Source organism: Pygoscelis adeliae, unplaced genomic scaffold, assembly GCF_000699105.1.
Source record: "Pygoscelis adeliae isolate BGI_AS28 unplaced genomic scaffold, ASM69910v1 Scaffold57, whole genome shotgun sequence".
Classification (NCBI taxonomy): Eukaryota; Metazoa; Chordata; class Aves; order Sphenisciformes; family Spheniscidae; genus Pygoscelis; species Pygoscelis adeliae.
The window spans coordinates 2,762,235-2,783,757 of record NW_008825615.1 but is presented as its reverse complement, the minus strand read 5'-3'; the positions used below and the strand labels follow the sequence as shown (position 1 = coordinate 2,783,757).

The following is a 21,523-nucleotide window of genomic DNA, read 5'->3' as shown; positions in this document are numbered from 1 at the left end:
CCACTACCAAAACCTTGCCACGCAAACCCAATACATAATAATAATAATAATATATCCTAGCTGTTCAGGCTGTTGTATTGTTTGGAATCTGTTACCTCCTCTTTTTGTAATGGGTGAAACTCTGCATAAAATGAGCAAAACTCCCAGATGCACTATTGCATTTATGTGGAGAACTTTAATCAAAATATGCAACTGCACTGTTTTGAGGTTTCTGGCTTTTGTTCGTCGCTTGGTGAAAGTGGTTATTTTTTATGTTGACAGAATAAAACTGTAGCAAGTACTGAAACAGTAACGTGGCAGATACTTTAAAAAAAAAGTAAAAATTGAGAGTAAATGAGGGAAGGAGAAAATGCTAGTTGGAATTATTCTGAACTGAGGAAACCTTCTTGGATTTTTGTTTCAGAAAGGCTGGTAGAAAGTCTCCGTTTGCCACAGGTGCCCACCCTTCATTCCCAAGTGTTCCTGTTTTTCAGAGTATTGCTTTTAAGAATGTCTCCACAGCACCTTACCTCGCTTTGGCCGACCATGATCACTGAACTGGTGAGTTGCAGTTAGCATTCATGATTTGGAAGACTGGTACAAATTTGAGACACAACCTCATTCCTCCTCAACATTTTTAAGAAAATCTCTTCTAGGTATCGTGCATGTAAATGTACAATGGACACAAATTGAAAGCTGACTTATTTTCATAGTCCTGCCGTCTATTTTTTGCAAGCAAATAGAATATCTGATGGCTTATGCTATTTAAGCTGTTCAAATGTTTCCTGAATTAAATTTACATTTGCCGTCACTGTTCCCTACTGACTCCTACTTCAGTTTCTGCCTACATACATGTACCCTCTCCACTGCTCCCCCTCCTGCTCTGCTCAGTGTTCCCTGTTTCTACTTTCCTGGTCATTCAGCCCTCTTCCTCCAGCAATGAGGATGAGAAGCCACATAAAGAAGGATTCAGAATCCATGTTGTATTGGCGGTTGATGATCATTCAGATCACATTGTGGCTGAAATTTTGTAACTAGATTTATACAAGGCTCGACTCAGCTTTCTTCTTTCTCTTGTTTTACTCTGCATAGCAAGACGGGATAAACATCTGTTTTCAGAGCTGCTACCTGTGGAGTCTCCAGTGTTGGCTGTTTGACGCACTCTTTTGGGTTTCAGCTTTGGCAATGGGAATGGAGGAGAGTGGTTGGTGCATCCTGTGGTCCGTTTAGCCTGTTAGCCAAGGAGTTCCCAAGGGGCTGGCTAACACAGATAGCAAATCAGAATCACTGCTGTGATTTTTTTTTTTTTTGGGGGGGGGGGTGTATCTGTAATGCCTAACCTAGCCCTTAGTTAACCACAGATCTAGGCAATAGAAGGAGAAAAGCTATACAAAGCTATACTTTAAAGATCAAGTGCATTGTTTTAGCAATAGATGCATTTAATTGTGAGCCTGTCAATAGTATAAATATTAGGAAACCCATTCTACTCAGTGTGGCCCTTTGATTCCTGGCCTTTACACAAGTTACCACAGTCCTGGAACTACTTTCAGTTGACAGGACTGTGTTACTTCTGAGAATTCACACCTAAGCTTGACTGCTCCATTACATGATTCTTTATTCTCATTTCCTTTAGGTCTTGCTCTCTTTCTAAGTAGTGGAGGGGATTAGCCCCAGAGAGCTTTCCTGGCCATAAAAGAGCCAGTTTCTTATGGCCCTTGTGCTACTCAGGCTATATATAAGGGATGAAAGAGCTTTAGGGTGCCAGTGTCCACTTGTAGTTCAGGGGGTTATTTCATCATCCAGGAATGGAAATAAAGCTCCAAACAGTTCCTCTAAGGCTTATTACTCAGGCCTCCCTACAGCATTTTCCTGAGTCACAGTCCATAAAAAATGGTATTAAAATGTAGCATTTGATCTTCAGGTACAAGTGTTTTTACTGATGGAACAGGAGCTCACTGCTGATGAAGACATTTCCAGGTAAATTTACGAAATTCCCGCTTGTTTAACTTGATAACAGTCTCCTGGCATGCTGATGGGCAGTTGAGTCATTCTCTAGAATAATTTGTCTTAGAATTTTCAAGCTGAAATGAGAAGGACAAGTAAAGGGTAGTTCAGTCTGACTGCAGTACCGGGGACATACTGTTCAGGACAAAACAAAAAAAAAAAAAACCACTGTCAGATTTTCTCATAAACCACTCAGGTAAATTATGCAATACAAGTATCTTAGTTCTTACAGTGTCTTCCTGGCTAAAATGACACTGATTCTGCAATTAAGATATGCATAGCATGACTTTATAGCTTTTCTCTATCATACACTGATTTAGAATAAGACTGATGCACTTTTTTTTTGTCTAAATAAAAATGTGGTTTCTTCTAGTGTTAGAAAGACAGAAAGATGAGGTAGATAGTTTTTCTTGTTTTATTGTCCATTTCTGCCCCATCTACCTTCTGCACAGTATGATCCAATTTCAGTCAATGCTGGCAGCAGAGGCAGATTTCTCAAAAGAACAGGAGGAGTTATTTGCCCAAGTCTTGTTCTTCACTTTTTTTTGTAGATTCTCTTTGTTCTTTTGAAGAATTTTTTCCCTAAAATAAAGTAATATTGACATGACTGGCAATTTTAAAAAACATACAAAACTCCACCTGTAGTGCAGACCTGCAATGTTCTGGTTTGATTTACGGATTGAGGATTAAGTTGGTAAATAGAGAGTTGTGTGTTTGTAAAGGCAGGTAAGAAAGATGATGTTCCCATAGTGGCAGAAGGCTGTTATGACTCACCTGCCTGCTATAACTTATTTCAGAACTTCTGGCCCATCTGTTGCTGGTCTGGAGACGACGTACACAGGCGGCAATGGTTTCTCCACATCCTACAACAGCCAGAGATGGTTGAACCTGTACTTGTCCGCTTGCAAATTTCTGGACTTGGCCCTAGCTTTACCATCTGAAAACCTGCCTCAGTTTCAGATGTGAGTAGAAAACAGTGTCTTAAGTTTTTGGATGTTTGTCCATGCCTCTTGGTAAAATTCTAGTGTATAAAAATCTTTGTTTTCCTTTTTCCTTTCCTTTTCTGGCCTTCACCCAGGGTAGCCCACAGTTTGTTCCCTCCCAGGGTCAGAGTGGCCCCCAGAGCAAATGATCCTACTCACCAAATGAGTTCAAGCTGGCTTGATTTAGCCTGTGGCAAGAGATTCTCCACACTTGTGAGCTGATCAGTAATAGTGATTTATTCAAGTATTTTATTTTTAAAGTATTTAGTTGCAGTAATGTCTAAAAACTCAAAATACACCCACACGTCTTAGTGAATAATGCATGAGATCAGACGACTGTATGTCATCTCAGCATGACTCACTTAAATTACTCCTGCGTGATCTGTCTGGAAGATGTTGCAACAGACCTGCATGTGAAGGGCACCCCATAGGTTTTTCTCGGTCAGTAGTGACCTCTGCAATCCTGTTCTGTTGGAAAAAAAAAAGAATGCAAAACAACTGGCATTTGCTGAAGACCCTAGAAATGAGAGGCCACCAAGGACAAAAGTATCTCGTCTCTTTACACTGCACAGTAGTGACTGCGTGAGAGCTGCTGCCCTGGCACAGCTCTGTAGACATTTGGTCGCCTCTAGTTATCCTGTGATTTAAGACACTCGTGTGGGCTGGAGGGTGGAAGGACTTGCACACACCGTGTCAGTTTGTGCCCTGTAGCATTTCTAAATCTGAAGCTAATCTTGAAGGATCCTTCATTTATTTTCTTTTCTGGGGATTTGGCTCATAATTCTTGTTCAGCTCTCCAAGCTGTCCCAATCCCCGTTATTAGCCAACCTAGTTTTATTTAGGTCATTACTGTGCATTTCTGGAAAGACAATAGTCACGCTGAATCACACTGTCTTTTATGGTGCTCTCGTGGAGGCTTGGATTGAAGTTTTAAGGACAGAAACTTTGATTTTCTTTATAGTTTATAATGCAAGTAGCCAGTCCTTGCAGTGCAGCAAGGTGGGGGGGAGGGAATGGTCCGCTTGGTCTCATTGGCCTATGAATAGGTAAAATAAATGAGTTTCTGTTATCAATATGGTATATTGAGAACATTTTGTGTGTTATAGTAAGCATTGCAAATGTGCAGCAAAATGTTTTAAGTAACTTATGTATTTTATAATTCAGAATTGCTTTCAGTTCTCTTGCACACAGTGAAGATGTGAATACTACTGGTTTTAGCTTCTCTGTCTTATCTTGCTCTTGGCATCCTTAAATACTTTAAGAAACTCTAAAAGAAAAAGACAATGCTACATTCTCGGCCGTGTTACCTCCTGCTTTTCAGAATGTGCCTTTCCTATTCTTTCTTGTCAAAGACTGATGTGTTTTGTGGGGGTTGGTTTTGGTTCCCCCCACCTCTTTCTTTGATACTTAACCAGATTTCCTCATCCGCTCATATTTTTAGATCTCGCAGAAAAGTCTGCATGTTCAGTAAGGATAACGTCTGTTTGTGTTATCTCATGACAGGTATCGTTGGGCTTTTATTCCAGAAGCATCAGATGATTCGGGCTTGGAAGTACGAAGACAGGGGACACATCAGAGGGAATTCAAACCGTATGTGGTGCGTCTAGCAAAACTGCTGCGGAAAAAAGCAAAGGTATGTCGCTTTCTTCCAGTTCTGCTTTTCACTGAAAACTGTCATGTACAGTAACTTATGGCACCGTTTCAGTTTAGGGTTTTTTTTTTTTTAATTTTTTTAACAATGAAGAATGGAAAGTTTATCTGGTGTGGGAGATTTCCCACTGGAGTAATCTCAAGTCAGCATCAGGCAAAAACCACACGTAGGTATATAAAACAAAAAACCCCAAAACAAAACAAAAAAACAAACCAGACCAAACGAACAACAAAAAAACCTCAAACCTGCCATGGTCAAAAAAAGACTATGGTCAGTGACTTTGGAGTTTCCAGTTAAAAGTATTATTTGTATTATTTGAGTAAGAAGTAAAATATGCTTCAGTGTCTAATATATTTTAACATAAAATCACTTTCAGATAGCCAGTCATATATGTAGATACTAGTATAACTAACTACCTTTTGAAGTAGGAAAGCATTTTTGTTACTAATAATCACATTTAAATATTTAGAAAACTGTTGCATTCCTAAAAATGACAGAACCAAGAGTTCTGAGACTGTGCAGAGCCAGGGAGGGCTGGGTTTCTTCCCTGAAGCAGTTACGATGAATGGAAGAAGGCAGAGAGCAGTAGGAACAGCTCTGGGGAAATCTTGGCTGCACAGTTTGTAGAGTGGGAGCATAATTAGGGTTGTCATTATGTTGGTGCATGAGGTATATCAAAACCCTGGTTTGGGTGGGGTGGAGGCCTGATCCGCTGACGGAACCTGCCCAAGCCCTGTCCCAGGGAGTTCCCTTCTGCTGCCGCGAAGAAAGAACATTGCTGCCAGATGCTTTGCTGCTCCTGCTGTGAGGACAGAGTCCCCCCAGGCAGGCACTGCACTGGGAAAGGTTGGTGGGTGGGCCAGGGAAACAGGGAGGAAGCTCGAAGCCATATGGGAGAAAACTTTGAAGTTTCATTCTTGGGTTTCCCTCCAAATAGATGGCATTGTCAGGGCTGTAACGCTGGCAGCTTGTTGTAGCTACTGCATTTACAATCTCTAATGAATGTTTTCACTGAGTAAAGAAACTACTGCTGACATACATAACATTTAGGGGTAACTTAGTTGCAGGCAGATCTGAACTATTCAAGCGAGGCTCACAACTATAGGGGATAAAACACGTATCTGAAGCACAGCTGCGTTCTTCACTTTATTGTTTTTGAACAATGAAGATGAGACTAAATTTCTCTTCTCGCCCATCTAAAGGAATAATCAGTCTTAACTGACTGCTAATCAGGCGTAGCCTCTAATCCTGATGTTCATTGTAGTGTGCTATACCTGTTAGAAAGTTGTCACACTCCAAATAATCTCTCTGCATGAATTGTAAGTTACATATGATGTATAAAATACACGTGCTGGTAAGTACTGTATGTTGAGATAGATGCCTGAAGTCAGGACTTCCACAGTATGCTTCAAGAATATAGAAAACTTCTGGAATTTCTGGAACCCCCTAGTCACGGCAGCAGTTGCACACTGTGAACCATAGCTAGGGGTATGACGATGAGATAAACATGAGGTAACAAATATTGACTTCCAGGCCATTTCTTCTTTGTGCAGAGGAGAATACCGTTGCATATAACTGCGGATCTTTCCCAGAGAATAACTGTTTCTGAGCAAAATGTTCCAGTGGATCTTAATTTTCCTTCCGGGCACTCTGGTTAATGCTCGGATTCATGTAGTATGGTGTTGCTCAGGCTCTGTTGTCTGAAGGAAATGTGCTTGGAAACCTCCTTTGGCACTACTGCAATAAACAGAGGAAGAAACTGGCAGTGCTGGTATTGTCTAATAGTGTCTTGGCCGTGCTAGCTCCAGAGTCTGCCGTTTCTGGACCATGGACTCTTTGGGGCGGGTGATTTGTCTAGCTGAAGCACAGCACGCAACCAGGCAACCGTATGGCCTTCACGGCAAAGTATTATTTTGATATATGAAATGCAGTCTCAAAGTTCTCCTCTTTCCTTCCACAGGACAAACAGGAGGACTTTAAGACGGTGGTTTTGGAGGGAATGGAGATGGCCAAGCATCAGGTGAGGGTGGCCTTTGATGCTTGAGTTGTGAAACAAGCTCACCATAATAATACCATCACCTCAAGGCCCCGGGCAGTATTTAGCTTTCAGTAAGAACTGAGAGAGGTCAGTCTTGTTAGAGGACAAAGTTGAGAGATTTTTGAAGTGAAAGAATCGTGAGGGCCCTTATTTTTATAGGTAACTTAAAAATTTATTTTTAAGGTGGTTTCCTACATGAAATAGATTACAAAAAGTTAATGTTAGTTCTAAGAAGAATTATGATCGCAAATCATTATAAAATTAAATAAAAAAATAATTTTTGCCAAACAGCAGGTGTGAAACACACAGTCCCTAATCGGTCTCCGTCGAATTAACTGTTGTTTTAAGTATCTGAGGAATTAGCGGCGGTTGCTTAGCAGATACTGCCGTGAGGAAATGCCTTTGGATGTATTGTATTTCATCGCTCAGAGGGAGACTTAGTATTTGCACGTGCACCCCGTTTGGCTGGCTGCTGCGTAACACTGACACTGGCTGCGTGCTGGAGGTAGTCCGCGCGCACCGCTGGGTAATGGTAAGCACAGTAGAGAACCAGTACTGAAAAGCCTCTGTTCTGCGAATCCAATGTGAAGTTTTTAAAGGAGAAACTTTAAAAACGAGTAGCTTCCTTAAAAGTAGAAGGCATCGACAACTCTTTCTGTGTTAGAATTCAGTCTTCCCTTTGTTCTAGTTCATTACAAGCTTTTCTTTTCTTGAGACTTGTAGAGCTAGAATAGTAATCTCCTGTGACAGGGAGCCAAACGACCAGATTAAAATACTACATACATTCATATTTAATTTTAACCTAATGGGGTTTTGTGAAATGGATGTCATGTAGGCTCCTGAATTGCAAGGCAGTTGCTTCATTTAAAGGGCAAAAACGGTGTTTGCTCAAGTGTCATCTCTTGAAAATCTGTTTGCTCAAAGGCTGTGCAATCAGTAATCCTTACCTTACGCTCTGCTCCCACTGCTGTTCTTCCCCCTTCATTCTCCTTTCGTTACAAAGCCTGCCCTTCAGGAGCTGTGCAGCCTGCAGGGGTCTCGGACCCCTGCCTCGGCAGAGGCATTGCCAGGGCAGCAGGAGGGAGGTGCTGGTCAGAGGTGGATCGGGAGCTGGCTCTCCTTGATGTGGCCTTTGTGCTTCTTTTCTCCTTCCTCACAGACTGAAAACCAGTATTGCTGGAACTCTGCTTCACTGTAGAAGCTCTCCCATACTGGTGTGTCAGTAACAGTCCAAACAAGGTGTTTCTAGTGGTGATAGTACCTTATTGTCTAGATTTAAGTATGTTTTTTGACTCAAAGGAAAAAAAGGAAATGAGTGAGGAGTACCCTATAAGCAGCTGGATGTTGGTGCTCAGGTATTTTAGTACGCAGGTACTTAAGGCAACCCTAAACAGGGTTACAGCAGTGTACTGACACTGCCTGCGAGCATCTGGTGTGTGTGACTGCTGCCTTCGCTGGTGGGGTTCCTGAAATTGTCTCCCTTGAAAGTCCCCCCATGAAATGGAAGGTGCGTAACCGAGGTCTTCTGAGGACACGCAATGAGTAACTGAACCATTTTCCTTTGAGGAAACTTCAAGTGTTTGCTCAGAGCCTCCACATGTGTTATTTCTGATATTAAAAACAGCACTGCTTTTGCTCTTCATGAAAACTCTGAACTCTAGCTTCAAAGTGAGAATGCTTCATTTCTATTTCAACTTCCTCTGGGGTTTATTGTCACTAACGCTGGCAGTAGGGTGAAGCGCGAGTGCTATCAGAGACCAGCCTGCTTTGGAAGGCAGCTGAAGTAGCGCACAACTCGCCCGAGCAGCTGCATTACTGGCTGTCACCAGCTTGGGCTGTTTATGTCAGCCAGCGGGATGCTGCACCAGGAGCAGCTCTGCTGGGCAGCAGGGCGGGTGCCAGGGCAGGGGGTCTGCCTTGCTTTGGGCAGCCCTGGGCTGAGGTGCGGTGGACGCGAACAGCCACCGCAGCTTTCCCCTTAGTGTGGGGCCGCCGGCCGCCCCCCCCCCACGCCCCCAGCCACCGCCGCTGCGAAGCGTGGTGAGGGGAGGAGCAGGAGATCGGCTTCGAAAGCTGCACTCCGGCATATGTGTATTTCGGTGACAGGACAAATATTTCTGGAATATGGAAAAATACTTTATTGGGCATTAGTCTTATTTTTACCTGTGCTTTTTCTGTTTTGTATTATTTCCCATTTATCTCTATTTACAGAAAAACCCAGAGGAGGACAGCTCAGGGAAAACACTAAGTTGGGAACCAGGTCACTTGCTTTTAACCATCTACACTGTTCGCAGCATTGAGCAGCTTTTGCCTTTCTTCAATGTACTCAGCCAAGTTTTTAACAGCAAAGTCACAAGCAGATGCGTTGGACACTCAGGGAGCCCTGTCCTTTACCCCAACTGTTTTCCGAGTAAGGACATAAAAATGGAGAACCTCAAGACCTTCTCCAGCAAAGCAAGACAAAAGATAGAAGAAATGGTGGAGAAGGATTTTCTTGAAGGCATCATAAAAACATGAACCAAACTGGTACTACTCAGCTTATACGTAGTGTAACTATTTAAATGAAATACTGTATCTTTCCCAGTTGTATAGTATTCTTTTCTTACTTTGTATGTAATGAAATACTTAATGTTGTATTTAAGTTAAATATTTGTAAATAAGAGAAAAGTTCTGGATGTGGCCTGAATCAAGTTTAAATATTGGTGGCTCATATCGATTATGGTGCCTACTATTGACAGTACATGTTTTGTTGTCTTGAGTTCTGTCTTTAAAAAATCCTAAAAAAATACAAGGTGCACATTTTTTTCAATTTGTTTCCAGTTTATTTTTGTCCTCTTTTCTTTTTTTTTTTGGAACTTGTGCTTATTTAGCAATCTGGAAAGTGCCATCATGCCAGGAATTAATACAGGACTACAATGCAAAATACATTTGTCAGAGGTAGCTACCCTGAACTGACATATGTGGAGGAGGGATACTTGTGTATTTAAAATGTTACATCCCATTGGCCCCTGCCCCTTCGCGCTGCTGGGGAGTAGTACAGGCTCCAGAAGACAAACTTGTCTCTGTCCCTTCCCTCTTAGAAGCGATTATAAACACTACTACTGCAAATTGCTTTCTAAGCAACACTTACAATTTCATAGAAGTATCTAGTGAAGATCATACTGCAATAATATGTCATTGCCTGCAAATGCTCTTTCATTATATTGTTTCCTCCTTGAACTGAGGTGAACTGAATCTCAAGACCAGTGCCAGCCTCTGCCTTAGAGTGTTTGCCCACAGATGATTCGGTTGCCGTGGGAAGGTGGGAGATGATGTTTCTGCAGCAGTGTGCTGTGCTGCAGCTACTGCGAGCACAGTCACAACAGAGCTCGAGTCAAGAACGCAGCTAGCGCAAGTGCGCTGAGGGTGTGGGAGTTGGACTTCAGGCACAACGTGACGATACCCTATGAAAGAAGCAGGGTGGAGGGCAGAGTTCCTTCTGGGCATGACGAGGCCACTGACTGTCAAGAAGTGAGTCACCTCTAAGTCACTTCAGCTTCAGAAGTTAGACAAACTCAGGGGGGTGGGGAAAACATTCAGCAGCAAGAGCATCTCATTAAGAGGTAAGTTGCTAACAGAGGTAAAGAATAAGCGGAATAATAGTCTGCTCGGTTCTGATTAATCCTTGCTACTCTCAGGAAGGGTTGGAGACGGTGAAGAAAGTAATATTAAAAAATAAGTCAAGTTATGCACTTGAACTGCAGTTGTATCACTCGTTATATAGGCTGGGGTGGTGCTCCCTTTCCACCAGCGAGGTGGTAAACAGCCAGGCTTACTTCATGGGCGAGGGCATCCGCGTTCTCCTGTGGAATGTTTTAAAAGTTAGTTACACTGGTGTCGGCATGAGAAGGTTAGAGCAAATCTGTGATATTAAGGCAAGCGTTTTCCTGCAAGTGTGCTGTGTTCCCTATATTGCTCTGTCATCCTGAGGTGTCTTCTGCCACCGTGGTCACGCTGGCAGGAAGAAGCAGGCAGGAGCAGGTGAAGGGGGAAGGGCAGGACCACTGCTTTTCCTGTCAACTTTAAGTTCACGTGTGGAATAATTCTTAACAGCAGCCAAAGTTTATTTTTTTTATTATGCCTCTTATGAAATCATGCAGTTACTGGCTGCTTTGGTAACTTTCTTCTTAACCCTGAGTTGTCAGAAGGCTGATTTTCTTTTCAAAATCATCTAGTGTCAAATCTGCCTTTATAAACATTTAACTTTAAAAGTAGAAGATAAATGTGGAGAACATTAAACATCATTTTTCTAAGTAAACGGAAATCCAAAGAGACTTTCTGTGATCACTAGTTTTTTTTCCAAATTTAGCACCTGTTAAGTGTGATTACATGACGAGTATGTAAACATACTTCTTCCATCACCCCACGCTAAGCAGAAGATTGTTTAACATAAACAAATCCACCTTACGTACAAGTTGTTTAAGCTCTCACCTGTGTGTCTGCTTCAGCGTATATCCTAACTACATCTTCTGTTCCCGAAGGACGGACAAACGCTCGTGACAATTTGTACTTCTTTACAAGCGCATCAATTTTCTCTTGTAGTCCCGGAGGTGTAACTGCACGCCTTTCTGCATCCGTCGTGTCAATAACGCGCCTGTCCGCAACCTGCAGCAGCAGAAACAGACGATTTATTTGCATGCCAGCGCTGTATGACGAGAGCAGAATGAAAAAGGTCACGGGGGAGACAGAAGTTCAGGTTTTGACGTGTTGCACTGCCTGAAGAAGAGCTCGATCTGGGAGTTCCCCGCTTAACTGAAACACTTTGGGATCCCTGCTACCGCTCAGCATGTATTAACCAACCGGTTCGGAAAAAGGGTCATCCTGACCATATGCCTCCTCGGTCAGCCTCTGAACTGCAGCCGCAGCTTCTCCCAGTAGATCAGAAAACGTCAACCCTCCCCTCTGGCTAATTCACAGCCCAGAGCTCCCTTGCTGTGCCTACTAGAGCGCTACCACATGGGAGCCTGTTCTGCTCAAGCTCTTTGTCTGAATATTGGAGAAGATAAAGAAGTTGCATATTCAAGTTATATAAAGTGGCACAGCAAGAAAAAAATCGAGTATTTTTCTAATTTGAAAGCTAAGAAAGAATTTCTGAGTTAAAATTTGATCAGTTTTGGTCAGGTTTCTCCATTTAACATAGTTGGCTATTACTTCATCATTTGTAGAAGTCACATTTTTATATTAGTCCAAGTGGAATTCTGGTACCTCCTCTGGGTCGTTTCATGGCTTGTTCGGCCTACTTCTGCCCTTCAGTGGGCTGTTTCAACTTAAAATAAAGCTTATCTAAATATACGCAGGCAAGAGCTGCTCACAGCAGGACCCCAAGAGCCTGCTGTAACCTGAGCCAGCGTGGTGTGTAACTCACCTGAACTTTGAGCAGCCGATTCGGCAGGTCGGTGTAGACGGCGTCCCACTGTTGCACAGTCAGACCTTTCAAAGCCAGGATTGCTTCAATAACCAACATGTCTGAGACGGCATCACCAACTGTCTGTTCACAGGGGAGTGGGGAGGGAAGAAATACCGCAGAAGTCAACAGTGAAGAAATGAAGGCATGATTTGATCAGTAAGCTGCCACCCGAAGAGAGTGAAAAGGCAGCCAGGCTGACTTGCCTCAGTCTGGGTAGTTGGGGTTGGTTGTTTTACTTTTTCCTCCTTACCACGCTGACCCCGTGGTAAGGAGAACAGCAGCGTACTTGTACAGCTCTGCCAAGGGCAAGTGCTAGTCCTCACCTCTCCTAAGGAGGACTGGCACCTCACCTTTGTCCTGGGCTCAGGATGCTTAAAGCTGGCCTGCGAAGTATGATTTGGCACTAACCCAGATGAAAAACGTCTGTGCTAAGACAGGGAGTCCCAGGGCTGCGTGAACGCGAGCATTGGAACACCCCCATCCTCCCGTACCGCAATCAACGGTGAAAAACATCGGACGAAAGATTACTTGCTATTGAATCATGAACAAGTCACATCCTATCGCTAGGTTCCCATGCCATCCCATTCCCTCTTTTGGTCCTGAACCCAGAAGACTGCTCGAGATAAAAGCATTCTGCGTCCACTCGTGAGAAAGTATTACATCTTTCTGAAGACGGCTGTTCCTGCCCTTTTCTTCTTGGCCCCTTCTACCATGGCACCCTACTTCCTGCTCCAGCAGTCCCTGGCAGGAGCCTGACAGGTACTCACAAACGGGGTTAGCCCCATGACCGTCACCACAGTGATTTGTTTCTCTCAGTTTTTACCTGATTAATCAGGTCAATCATGTTTTCAAGCACCTTCGCTGCTTCTCTTTTTTCATCATCTTTCTCCTCTTTTGCCAGTTGCCTTATTTTAGTTTCAGCAGCTTTACTAAATAATACCTAGAATAAAAAGATGAGAGCTTGTCAAGATCAGCCCACATCACGTGCAGCAACGAGGAAAAAGCTTTTACCATTTAAGCCCAAATAGGCATCATTAACGTTTGCTACCGTGAATTCCCATCCCCAGATAAAACAGAGGAGGTGGTGGCAATGCTATGATAAAGACAGAAGGGGGAAACGAGTCTGTTCTCAAACAAGGAGAGAAAAGTCTTGTTTAGAAATGTAAGCAGAGAGTGAAAAGACCTCCTCCTCCAGCTAATCCAACTAAAATTTTGTACGCAGTGGCTGATCTTATGCATTACATGCTCGTACTTACCGTACCGTGTCCGTTTGCCTCAAAATAAACACCAATGTCAAACTCCTGGGCCTTGTGATGCAAGTGTTTCACTCCTGTTTTGACACAGTGCACAGGTACCTGCAGCCCAAGGATACGCAGAGAATGTAAACCGTGTTATAGACTCTCTTCAATAGATGGGAACTGTGGGTGAAGCGCCAGGAACTGAGCACCAACCCGGGTAGACCGTTACAAACTAACCTGTGTTCCACAGCTACTGGCTCCCCAGAGCTAAAATTACCCGCTATTTCTGGAGGCCGGATTAAAAAGAAGATTTCATTTCTCCCCGTGGAAATAAAGGCTGATTTTAAAAAAAAAAAAGAAAAGAAAACAAAAAAACCCCAAACCAAGAAAATCCCGATTCATTTTATGGTTTCAGGGAACATACCAGATTTCTATCCAAACTGAAATAATACCTTAGCTCAATTTTTGCCAACCAGTGGCAAGCCCCATTTCCATAGTGAACAACATTTAGCCTGTTACAGAAACTGAAACAACCAGTGTCAAAATATCAAGGAGCCTTTACCGACTCACCTAGTGGCAAAGCCATAAATTGCTCAACTTGTTCCAGAAGCAACAAAGGATTTTGTTTAACTTTTGCCAAACTTTTTCTTTAAACTAGTAAAAGCTGACTAGAACTTTTTCAGCTTTGCTCTCTTGTGTCTCCTTTACCCCCAAGAATTTAGTGGCTACTGCAAGTTTGAAAGAGTCATTGATTTTCGCCTAGTTTAAGTTTTCCTAGCGATCAGGTTACGGTAGCATTTATTTTAGAAGTAAACAGATTTGCAGTAAATAACATTTGCAGAAAACTACCAGGAAAAAAAACTGGAGAATACCTTCAGTGTCTCCTCAAGGTAGTGTGTTGAACTCCCATTGGCATATGCTGTTTGTACCACTGCCATCTTTAAAGTCTGTCCCACCTGAGCAATCCAAGAAGGAAAGTGCTTTACTGTCCGACAGGCACATAGCCAGAGGGGTAGGATAAATGGAAGGATCATCAGAATTATTAAACATACGTTCTCCTACAGACACTTAAAACTCCCGGGCATCGGAGGAAGGAACCAGCTCACAGAGAACTTCTTTTTTTACATTTAAGACAACACAAGTTCTGTTCCAAGTCTTTGCGTATCACAGTTTTTGTGGCTGCCTTGAAGCAGCTCTCCGTTCAGTGACCTGCGTAGGCTTTCCAAACCCTTTTTCAGATTCAGCAAGCTCAGTTCACTAGCCAGACGCACGCCGTTGCATCAGGCCATATACACAAGCGGTAAAGTCAAAGCTTCCAGCGCAAAGCAAGCGAAGGCTGGTGGCAAGCACAAGTTCTCCTCACTGGCCAGCATCTCTGCTAGTGTAAGAAATGAGCTGGTTTCTAAGAAAACAAAACCAGGATAACTCGTCCAGGTTTAGCGTCACAGACACCAAGTCTAAGAGGACTTCTGAAAAAGCAAAGCTTTTTCTCTATATCCCCTGTGGGGAGAGGATGCCATATGGCAGATGATAGTGGTTTTGGAACCACTTGACTGCCACAACCAAGTTCTCATGCAAATGGAATGACTGACCTTCGTGAAGCTTCACAGAAATGCTGAGGGAAGGACTGAACCCAAAATTAATGAAAAATTAACAAAAGATACCGAAACAAAGAGAATGGAATACCAATACTTTGTACACTGGAACAGGAAAAGTTCTCTCCCTCTAAGAAAAGGTTCCAGGTTAAAATATCAGTGCTCAGATTTTTATTTCGAGTGTGGAAGTCACACCCTTGTAAAAATAACATTTTGGCCATACCAGAACTGATCTCTTTTTAAACTGGCTTCACTTTAGGTAGATATAGAGAGACCACGTACGTACAACCTAACACAGCTTCTTTAGAATATTTTACACTTTACAAATTAAAGTATCAGCATTCGTTTCATATGTTAAAGTTACCTTGGCAAGAAGATCTTTAAGGAAGATACTAATTAAAGTTGCTATTTTATCTCCATCGATTAGGTGAAAATGGCCAGTTGCGTCCTTATAGTAGTAAACAATTCTATCTGCATCGCCATCAAATGAGCAGCATCTCTCATTGGGCTTCATGTCTAGCCCTAGTGCACACATAAAGGCAAGTTAGAGAGAGAAAAAGATACAAAATATTTAAATTAGTCCCAATGTGGATCTCATGCGGAAATTAGCTCTGTGCAGACACACACAAAACTGATGCTCTGAAGCAGACATTGCTTTTACCAGGAGACTTGCAACAGGGAAGCTGTACTGAATGGCAACTGAAAAGCGCATACGGAGATCAAAAATATAAATACTAACATGAAAAATGCGGGTTCTCTAAACATTTATTATGCTACACCTTCTCCCCAGAAGTGTATGAAAATCAGTCCCAGAACCACTGTGTGTAGTCACATCTCTCAATTTTGGAAATAAGCACTGAATGCCAGTTACGGCGCAAGGACAAAAACCTTGCAGCAGAAGAACACCCACCCCCCTCTCACACGCTCAGTCACCACAGAGCGTACCGAGCCGCGCACATCACCCACAGACCGAGGCGAATCGCTTTCCCCTGTTGCGCGGCAGAGTGAGCCGGCTTTTGTAGAGTGACACTCGGGGGCCTGCCTGATGCCCGGGCAGGAGCCCGAAGCAGCGAGCGGCAGCAGGCTGACCTTGGCTGGACATGGGGAGCTCGCCCAGCCCTCCCTTACCGCTCCTCCGAGCGGGACCGCAGCACGCTGTGCACCCCTGGGCGTGGAGGCAAACCACACTTGGGTAGAGGAGGGCTCCAGAGCCACCTCACCTGCATTTCCTGGCATGGGCCGGTCCAATGCACACTCTTCATCTGAACTACTACGTACTTCACCCTCCAAGACACATGGGAATTAGCTATTTTTCCCTTGCATCAAAAATTATTTTCTTCAGGAAATATTTCAGGCCTGTTTAATTTTATTCTATTCCCACTTGACAGACCTGCACATCCCCTTTGCTTTCTTTCACACAGGAGACACACTTTCCTAACGCAAGACAAGCACGCACCCCCACGCCAGCAAAGCCATCACTGAAGTGCAATTACAGCAGGAGATGGCACATAAATCCTACCATTGAAGAAACAACCCCACTCCAAAGCAACCATCACTAAGATTTCTCAGAGCCATACAAAAAACATACAAGTGGATCTGCTGGCTGTAAAATACCTCACATTTAGTTTGCTTGATAGTCAATTTATACATCAATGTCTATAAGGCATAAGGAGTACCTGCCTCAAAAACTTTCCAGGCTTAATGCCAACAGAGAAATAGCTAGGAAGCAGTCACCACCTGACACAGCAATGCCACACAAAAAATGAGCTGCTCTTTTATTAAGGTACATTAAAGTATCTCACCTCTGTGCCTGGGAAGATCATGGAACAGGTCCTCCTGGAAGCTATGCTAAAGGGACATGGAGGACAGGAGGTGATTCGAGCCAGCCAGCATGGCTTCACCAAGGGCAAGTCCTGCCTGACCAACCTAGTGGCCTTCTATGATGGAGTGACTACATCAGTGGACACGGGAAGGGCTACGGATGTCGTCTATCTGGACTTCTGTAAGGCCTTTGACATGGTCCCCCACAGCATCCTTCTCTCTAAACCGGAGAGGTATGGATTTGATGGGTGGACTGTCCGGTGGGTGAGGAATTAGTTAGATGGTCACATCCAGAGGGTAGTGGTCAACGGCTCAATGTCCAGATGGAGACTGGTGACGAGTGGCGTCCCGCAGGGGTCCATATTGGGACCGGAACTGTTTAATGTCTTCATCAGTGACATAGACAGTGGGATCGAGTGCACCCTCAGCAAGTTTGCAGATGACACCAAGCTGAGTGGTGTGGTCGACACGCCTGAGGGACGGGATGCCATCCAGAGGGACCTGGACAAGCTTGAGAAGTGGGCCTGTGTGAACCTCATGAGGTTTAACAAGGCCAAGTGCATTTTAGTATCAACACAGGCTGGGGGATGAAGGGATTGAGAGCAGCCCTGCCGAGAAGGACTTGGGGGTACTGGTGGATGAAAAGCTGGACATAGAATCATAGAATAATTTGGGTTGGAAGGGACCTCCAAAGGTCATCTAGTCCAACCCCCCTGCAATGAGCAGGGACATTTTCAACTCAATCAGGTTGCTCAGAGCCCCGTCCAACCTGACCTTGAAGGTTTCCAGGGATGGGGCATCCACCACCTCTCTGGGCAACCTCTGCCAGTGCTTCACCACCCTCAGCTCAAAAAATTTCTTCCTTAGATCTAGTCTCAATCTACCCCCCTTTAGTTTAAAGCCATTCCCCCTTGTCCTGTCCCAACAGGCCCTGCTAAAAAGTTTGCCGCCATCTTTTTTAGAAGCCCCCTTTAAGTACTCCAATAAGTACTGCAAGAAGGTCTCCCCCAAGCCTTCTCTTCTCTAGGCTGAACAACCCCAACTCTCTCAGCCTTTCGTCAGAGGAGAGATGTTCCAGCCCCCTGATCATTTTCCTGGCCCTCTTCTGGACCCGCTCCAACAGGTCGGTGTCTTTCTTATGCTGAGGACACAGTACTCCAGCTGGGGTCTCACCAGAGCAGAGTAGACATGAGACGGCAACGTGCGCTCGCAGCCCAGAAGGCCGATCGTATCCTGGGCTGCATCAAAAGAAGCGTGGCCAGCAGGTCGAGGGAGGTGATTCTGCCCCTCGACTCTGCTCTAGCAGTTGCAGTGAGGGTGCAGTTGTCAAACGGAGAGCCCGGTTTAGCCTTAAATAATCTAATATCCAAACTAGCCTGCTCCCCCAGTTCAGGGATTTTCTTTTACGCACTTTGCAGGAAATTGGATCAAATAATTTCCTCACTGGTTTATGTCAGTCAGTCAGCCTGCTGGCACCAAGCTGTTAATTATCCCAGCTCTTCCTCAGGAACCCAGAAAAGCGTCTGCAACCCCAGGCCACAATGTAAATGTTTCTTGATAACACAAAGGGAAGTAAAGTAAATAAAAGTAAGCCAGTCCTAACTGATCTTTGGACTCCACCAACTCGACATTCAGACCAAATTGTCAAACACATTTCAGCCAGTCAGAGACATACTATACTCCTCCGAACAATTTAGACTAACATAAACTAGGGATGTGCCAAAACGAGCCGTAGGATTCTCTCTGTCCATCACACAAGCAGAACCATTCATGCAGTCATTTAGTAAGAAACAGGGGAGCTCAGCCTATCCGAAGAGGATATACACCATTGCTAGACCCTGCGCTTTCAGGTCTGGAGAGGAGGCAAAAGGATACAAAATTACTGACTACGTACCTCTAGGTGGTTTCTGGTGAACTTTTACGAAATCTGCACCACATAAGTGATTGAGTTTCTCCTTGGTTCCATCATTATATAGGTGAATCAGCACCTCCTTTGGAAAGTAGGGCTCCATTTCTGATAGTTTCAGGGCCCCTATTCCATTGGCACAGTCAATCTTCAGGTGCCTCTGACTCTCTGCAGACCTGGGAGACTTAGCACAAGGGAAGAAGGGGCAAAGTGAACTCATACCCTAGTGACACCACACCTAGAGACATGCTGAATTCGAAGCTTCACACCCAAACAGGTTAACAAACAATATATTCATTTTGTACATTTGCATGAAGAAGACAACGCCTGGTGTTCACCTGTTTTATCAGTTCCATAAAAGCTTTGGATAGTTTTTCGTAATAACCTTCCAGCGTTGCTTTCCCATACTGCCCTTGGGTGTTCTGACAGCAGACCATGTAATGTAGCTGTGGTGTTGTCACCAGACCATAATCTATCATAAAATAAAAGGCACAACATTCAGAAATAGAATACTAAATTAATTCCTCCTTAAAAGTTGTACAGTACTTGCTATTCTACAATAAAGAGACAAATGCAGTGCAGGAACCCCATATTAAATTTTGCAAGTTCTGTTACGAAAAGATGAACACGCCCCCCCTTGCATTAAAGCCATACAACTATCCTGAAAGAAGATCATCACAGGCAAAAATGGAAACGGTGTCCGGGCTACTGCTTTAGGTCCACATAACAGAGTCACATTTACATAAAAACTTGAAATCAGACTAGAATTGCAAAAGCACAACGTACCATGGTACTGACCACCTAGAACGGAGATACCATCTATTACTGACTGTGAAAGTTTCTCGCTGCTTGGCCTGGAAAACAACAAATACAACCGAAAACCTTTTGCAAAAGACATTTATGTATGGACTTGGGAAGGAAGCACATGTGGAAGAAGAGTCTACAAGCTTCCTGCCAGTAGACTTAGACTCAATATGAAGAAATCCATACCTTTTTGTATTGCAGGGGCCTCCCAGTAAAAAAGTTTGAAAGCCACCACCCCAGAGAATTGCAAAGACAAGTAAACTGCTGAACACACGTGGATGTCACACAGCACCCACAAAGAAAAAAAAACCCCAACACCAAACCCACAATAAAGCATCCCATTCAGAAACAGTGCTAGGAAGTTCTCATAACTATCAGGGAAGCTAATATAGGAACGGCATTGGAAAATTTTTGTTTATTGCTAGAATCATAAATTACTTTAACAGGTAGCAGGCTAGGCATGAAAAAAAAGCATAATCTGGCTGCAGAGGGCTAAACATCCGAAAGCACCCATAAACAAAACGTTGGCACTTCCATAAAAGCAGCACACGTCTACCGCATTTTGTAATTACCTGGTGTCTCTACCGATAAAAACTGAAGCATCTTTGTGCTGGTTCACTGCTGCTTTTTGACAAATCTCAGTTACTATTTTCTGTAATTCTCGCTCCTCTGCATTTGCTAGTTGTGTGGCATACTCTTCCCAGGAAGGATGCAGCATTTCACCAAGAGGATCAACCAGCTTTACGCCATTATCTTCCTTAGAGGAAAACAGAACAAAAGATACCAAGTGGGAAACTTAATAAAGTCTCTTTGAAGACAGCCGGCACATGGTTCAGTCACATTGCTTCTTTAAATGTGGAGCACTTCTGGGAAGCAATAGCTTAGCTGTTTATTTAAACCTCTAATAAGCCCAAAAAAGTAACGTAACCAGCAAGTTAAGCAACTGACTTTTTCCCCCTTATAATTTTGGTATGAAATTCATTTGACATTAAAATGACGTAAGGGGAGATTCTAATAACCTGGAATGCTCCACAGCAGCAGAAGTCTAAATGCCTGATTTATAATTGCTGCATCTTTTTATTTTTTAAACTAGCAGATTTTGCTCAAAGGTTCGTCTCTTCTCAAGGGTACTCCTAGCTTGCCAACGTTACAAATTTCCTCCGTTACGGCATTTCCACATGACAGAAAACGATGCTCCTGTGTACGGGGAAAAGTAACTTCAAACATGACAGACATCACGTTTACAGGGAGCAGGCGAAACACATGCTTTAAGTAGGTCCAAGTGCCTTCAGGATCTGGTCTCGCGGTACCACGAAGAGCTGTGATTCCACCAGACTGATCACATCTATTTTCTTTTTAAAGAAAAGGTTGTTCTTACTTCAGGATTGTGAGATGCCGTAACCATGATGCCAATAGTAGATACCACGGCTTTGGACCTGAGAACTGCCAGCAAGCCCATGCGGAACATGATGTGATCAAGCTGTTCGGCCTTGGTGCGAAATCCAGCGGTGCCATACTGAAGGGTAAGTCCAGCAGGTTTAGGATGTAACGCCGAGTATTTTTTAAGTGCTTCAGAATCCATTTCTAGAGAAGGAAGCAACACAGACGCAAGTGAGAGAAGTCAAGCTGTTATAGTTTCACATTTTGCACTTTAATTTTTAAGCCCGTAGGTATTTTAAACCGGCGTCAACACAATGCTGTTCATATCCCAGAAATCCCTTGGTGGGACTGCGAGGGGAACCGTTACCAGCGCAATCCATGAAGGAGCCTCTGCGCTCCCACTACAGCACTAGATAAACAGAGCTCGACCAGATTTCACCAGATGACGAAGGGATGACGGGACTTAGGTGAGGAGAGCCAGGATTCCTAATCGGCTGGATCCAGGGATCCTGACAAAGTTATCGCAAACTTGGGCCGGCCATTGCTCACTGCAACATCAGCCACTCGGTGCACTCGGCCACGACTCCACACGTTGAGTTCAAAAGCAGCCTGTCCTCCCTCTTCAAGCCCTCGCAGCCACAGGGAAACCCCCATCCACCTGGATGTTCTACTCGGATC

The 21,523-nt window shown here is 43.8% G+C and overlaps 2 protein-coding genes across 3 annotated transcripts in view; one reads left to right on the top strand and one right to left on the bottom strand.

Moving 5' to 3' along the window:
* Nucleotides 1–9,459, top strand: part of DOPEY1 (dopey family member 1) — a 58,538-nt gene extending 49,079 nt beyond the window's left edge. The window contains exons 33-38 of one of the 2 annotated variants that reach the window (XM_009333120.1): nucleotides 404–540; nucleotides 1,901–1,956; nucleotides 2,781–2,945; nucleotides 4,470–4,599; nucleotides 6,578–6,637; nucleotides 8,867–9,459. In XM_009333120.1, coding sequence (XP_009331395.1) covers nucleotides 404–540; nucleotides 1,901–1,956; nucleotides 2,781–2,945; nucleotides 4,470–4,599; nucleotides 6,578–6,637; nucleotides 8,867–9,172 — 854 coding nt within the window. In that variant the 3' untranslated portion in view covers nucleotides 9,173–9,459. The remainder of the gene's footprint in view (nucleotides 1–403; nucleotides 541–1,900; nucleotides 1,957–2,780; nucleotides 2,946–4,469; nucleotides 4,600–6,577; nucleotides 6,638–8,866) is intronic. The other variant, XM_009333121.1, reaches the window with a different exon arrangement.
* A 33-nt stretch (nucleotides 9,460–9,492) lies between these two features.
* PGM3 (phosphoglucomutase 3) lies at nucleotides 9,493–21,047 on the bottom strand. Its single transcript, XM_009333119.1, has 12 exons — nucleotides 20,844–21,047; nucleotides 20,038–20,222; nucleotides 19,448–19,515; nucleotides 19,000–19,133; nucleotides 18,650–18,845; nucleotides 15,299–15,456; nucleotides 14,212–14,295; nucleotides 13,358–13,456; nucleotides 12,925–13,041; nucleotides 12,060–12,182; nucleotides 11,126–11,299; nucleotides 9,493–10,497 (listed from the first exon to the last, which is right to left on the bottom strand). Exons 1-12 carry the CDS (start codon nucleotides 21,045–21,047, stop codon nucleotides 10,411–10,413), a joined length of 1,629 nt encoding a protein of 542 aa, XP_009331394.1. The 3' UTR covers nucleotides 9,493–10,410.
* Between the last annotated feature and the right edge of the window lie 476 nt (nucleotides 21,048–21,523).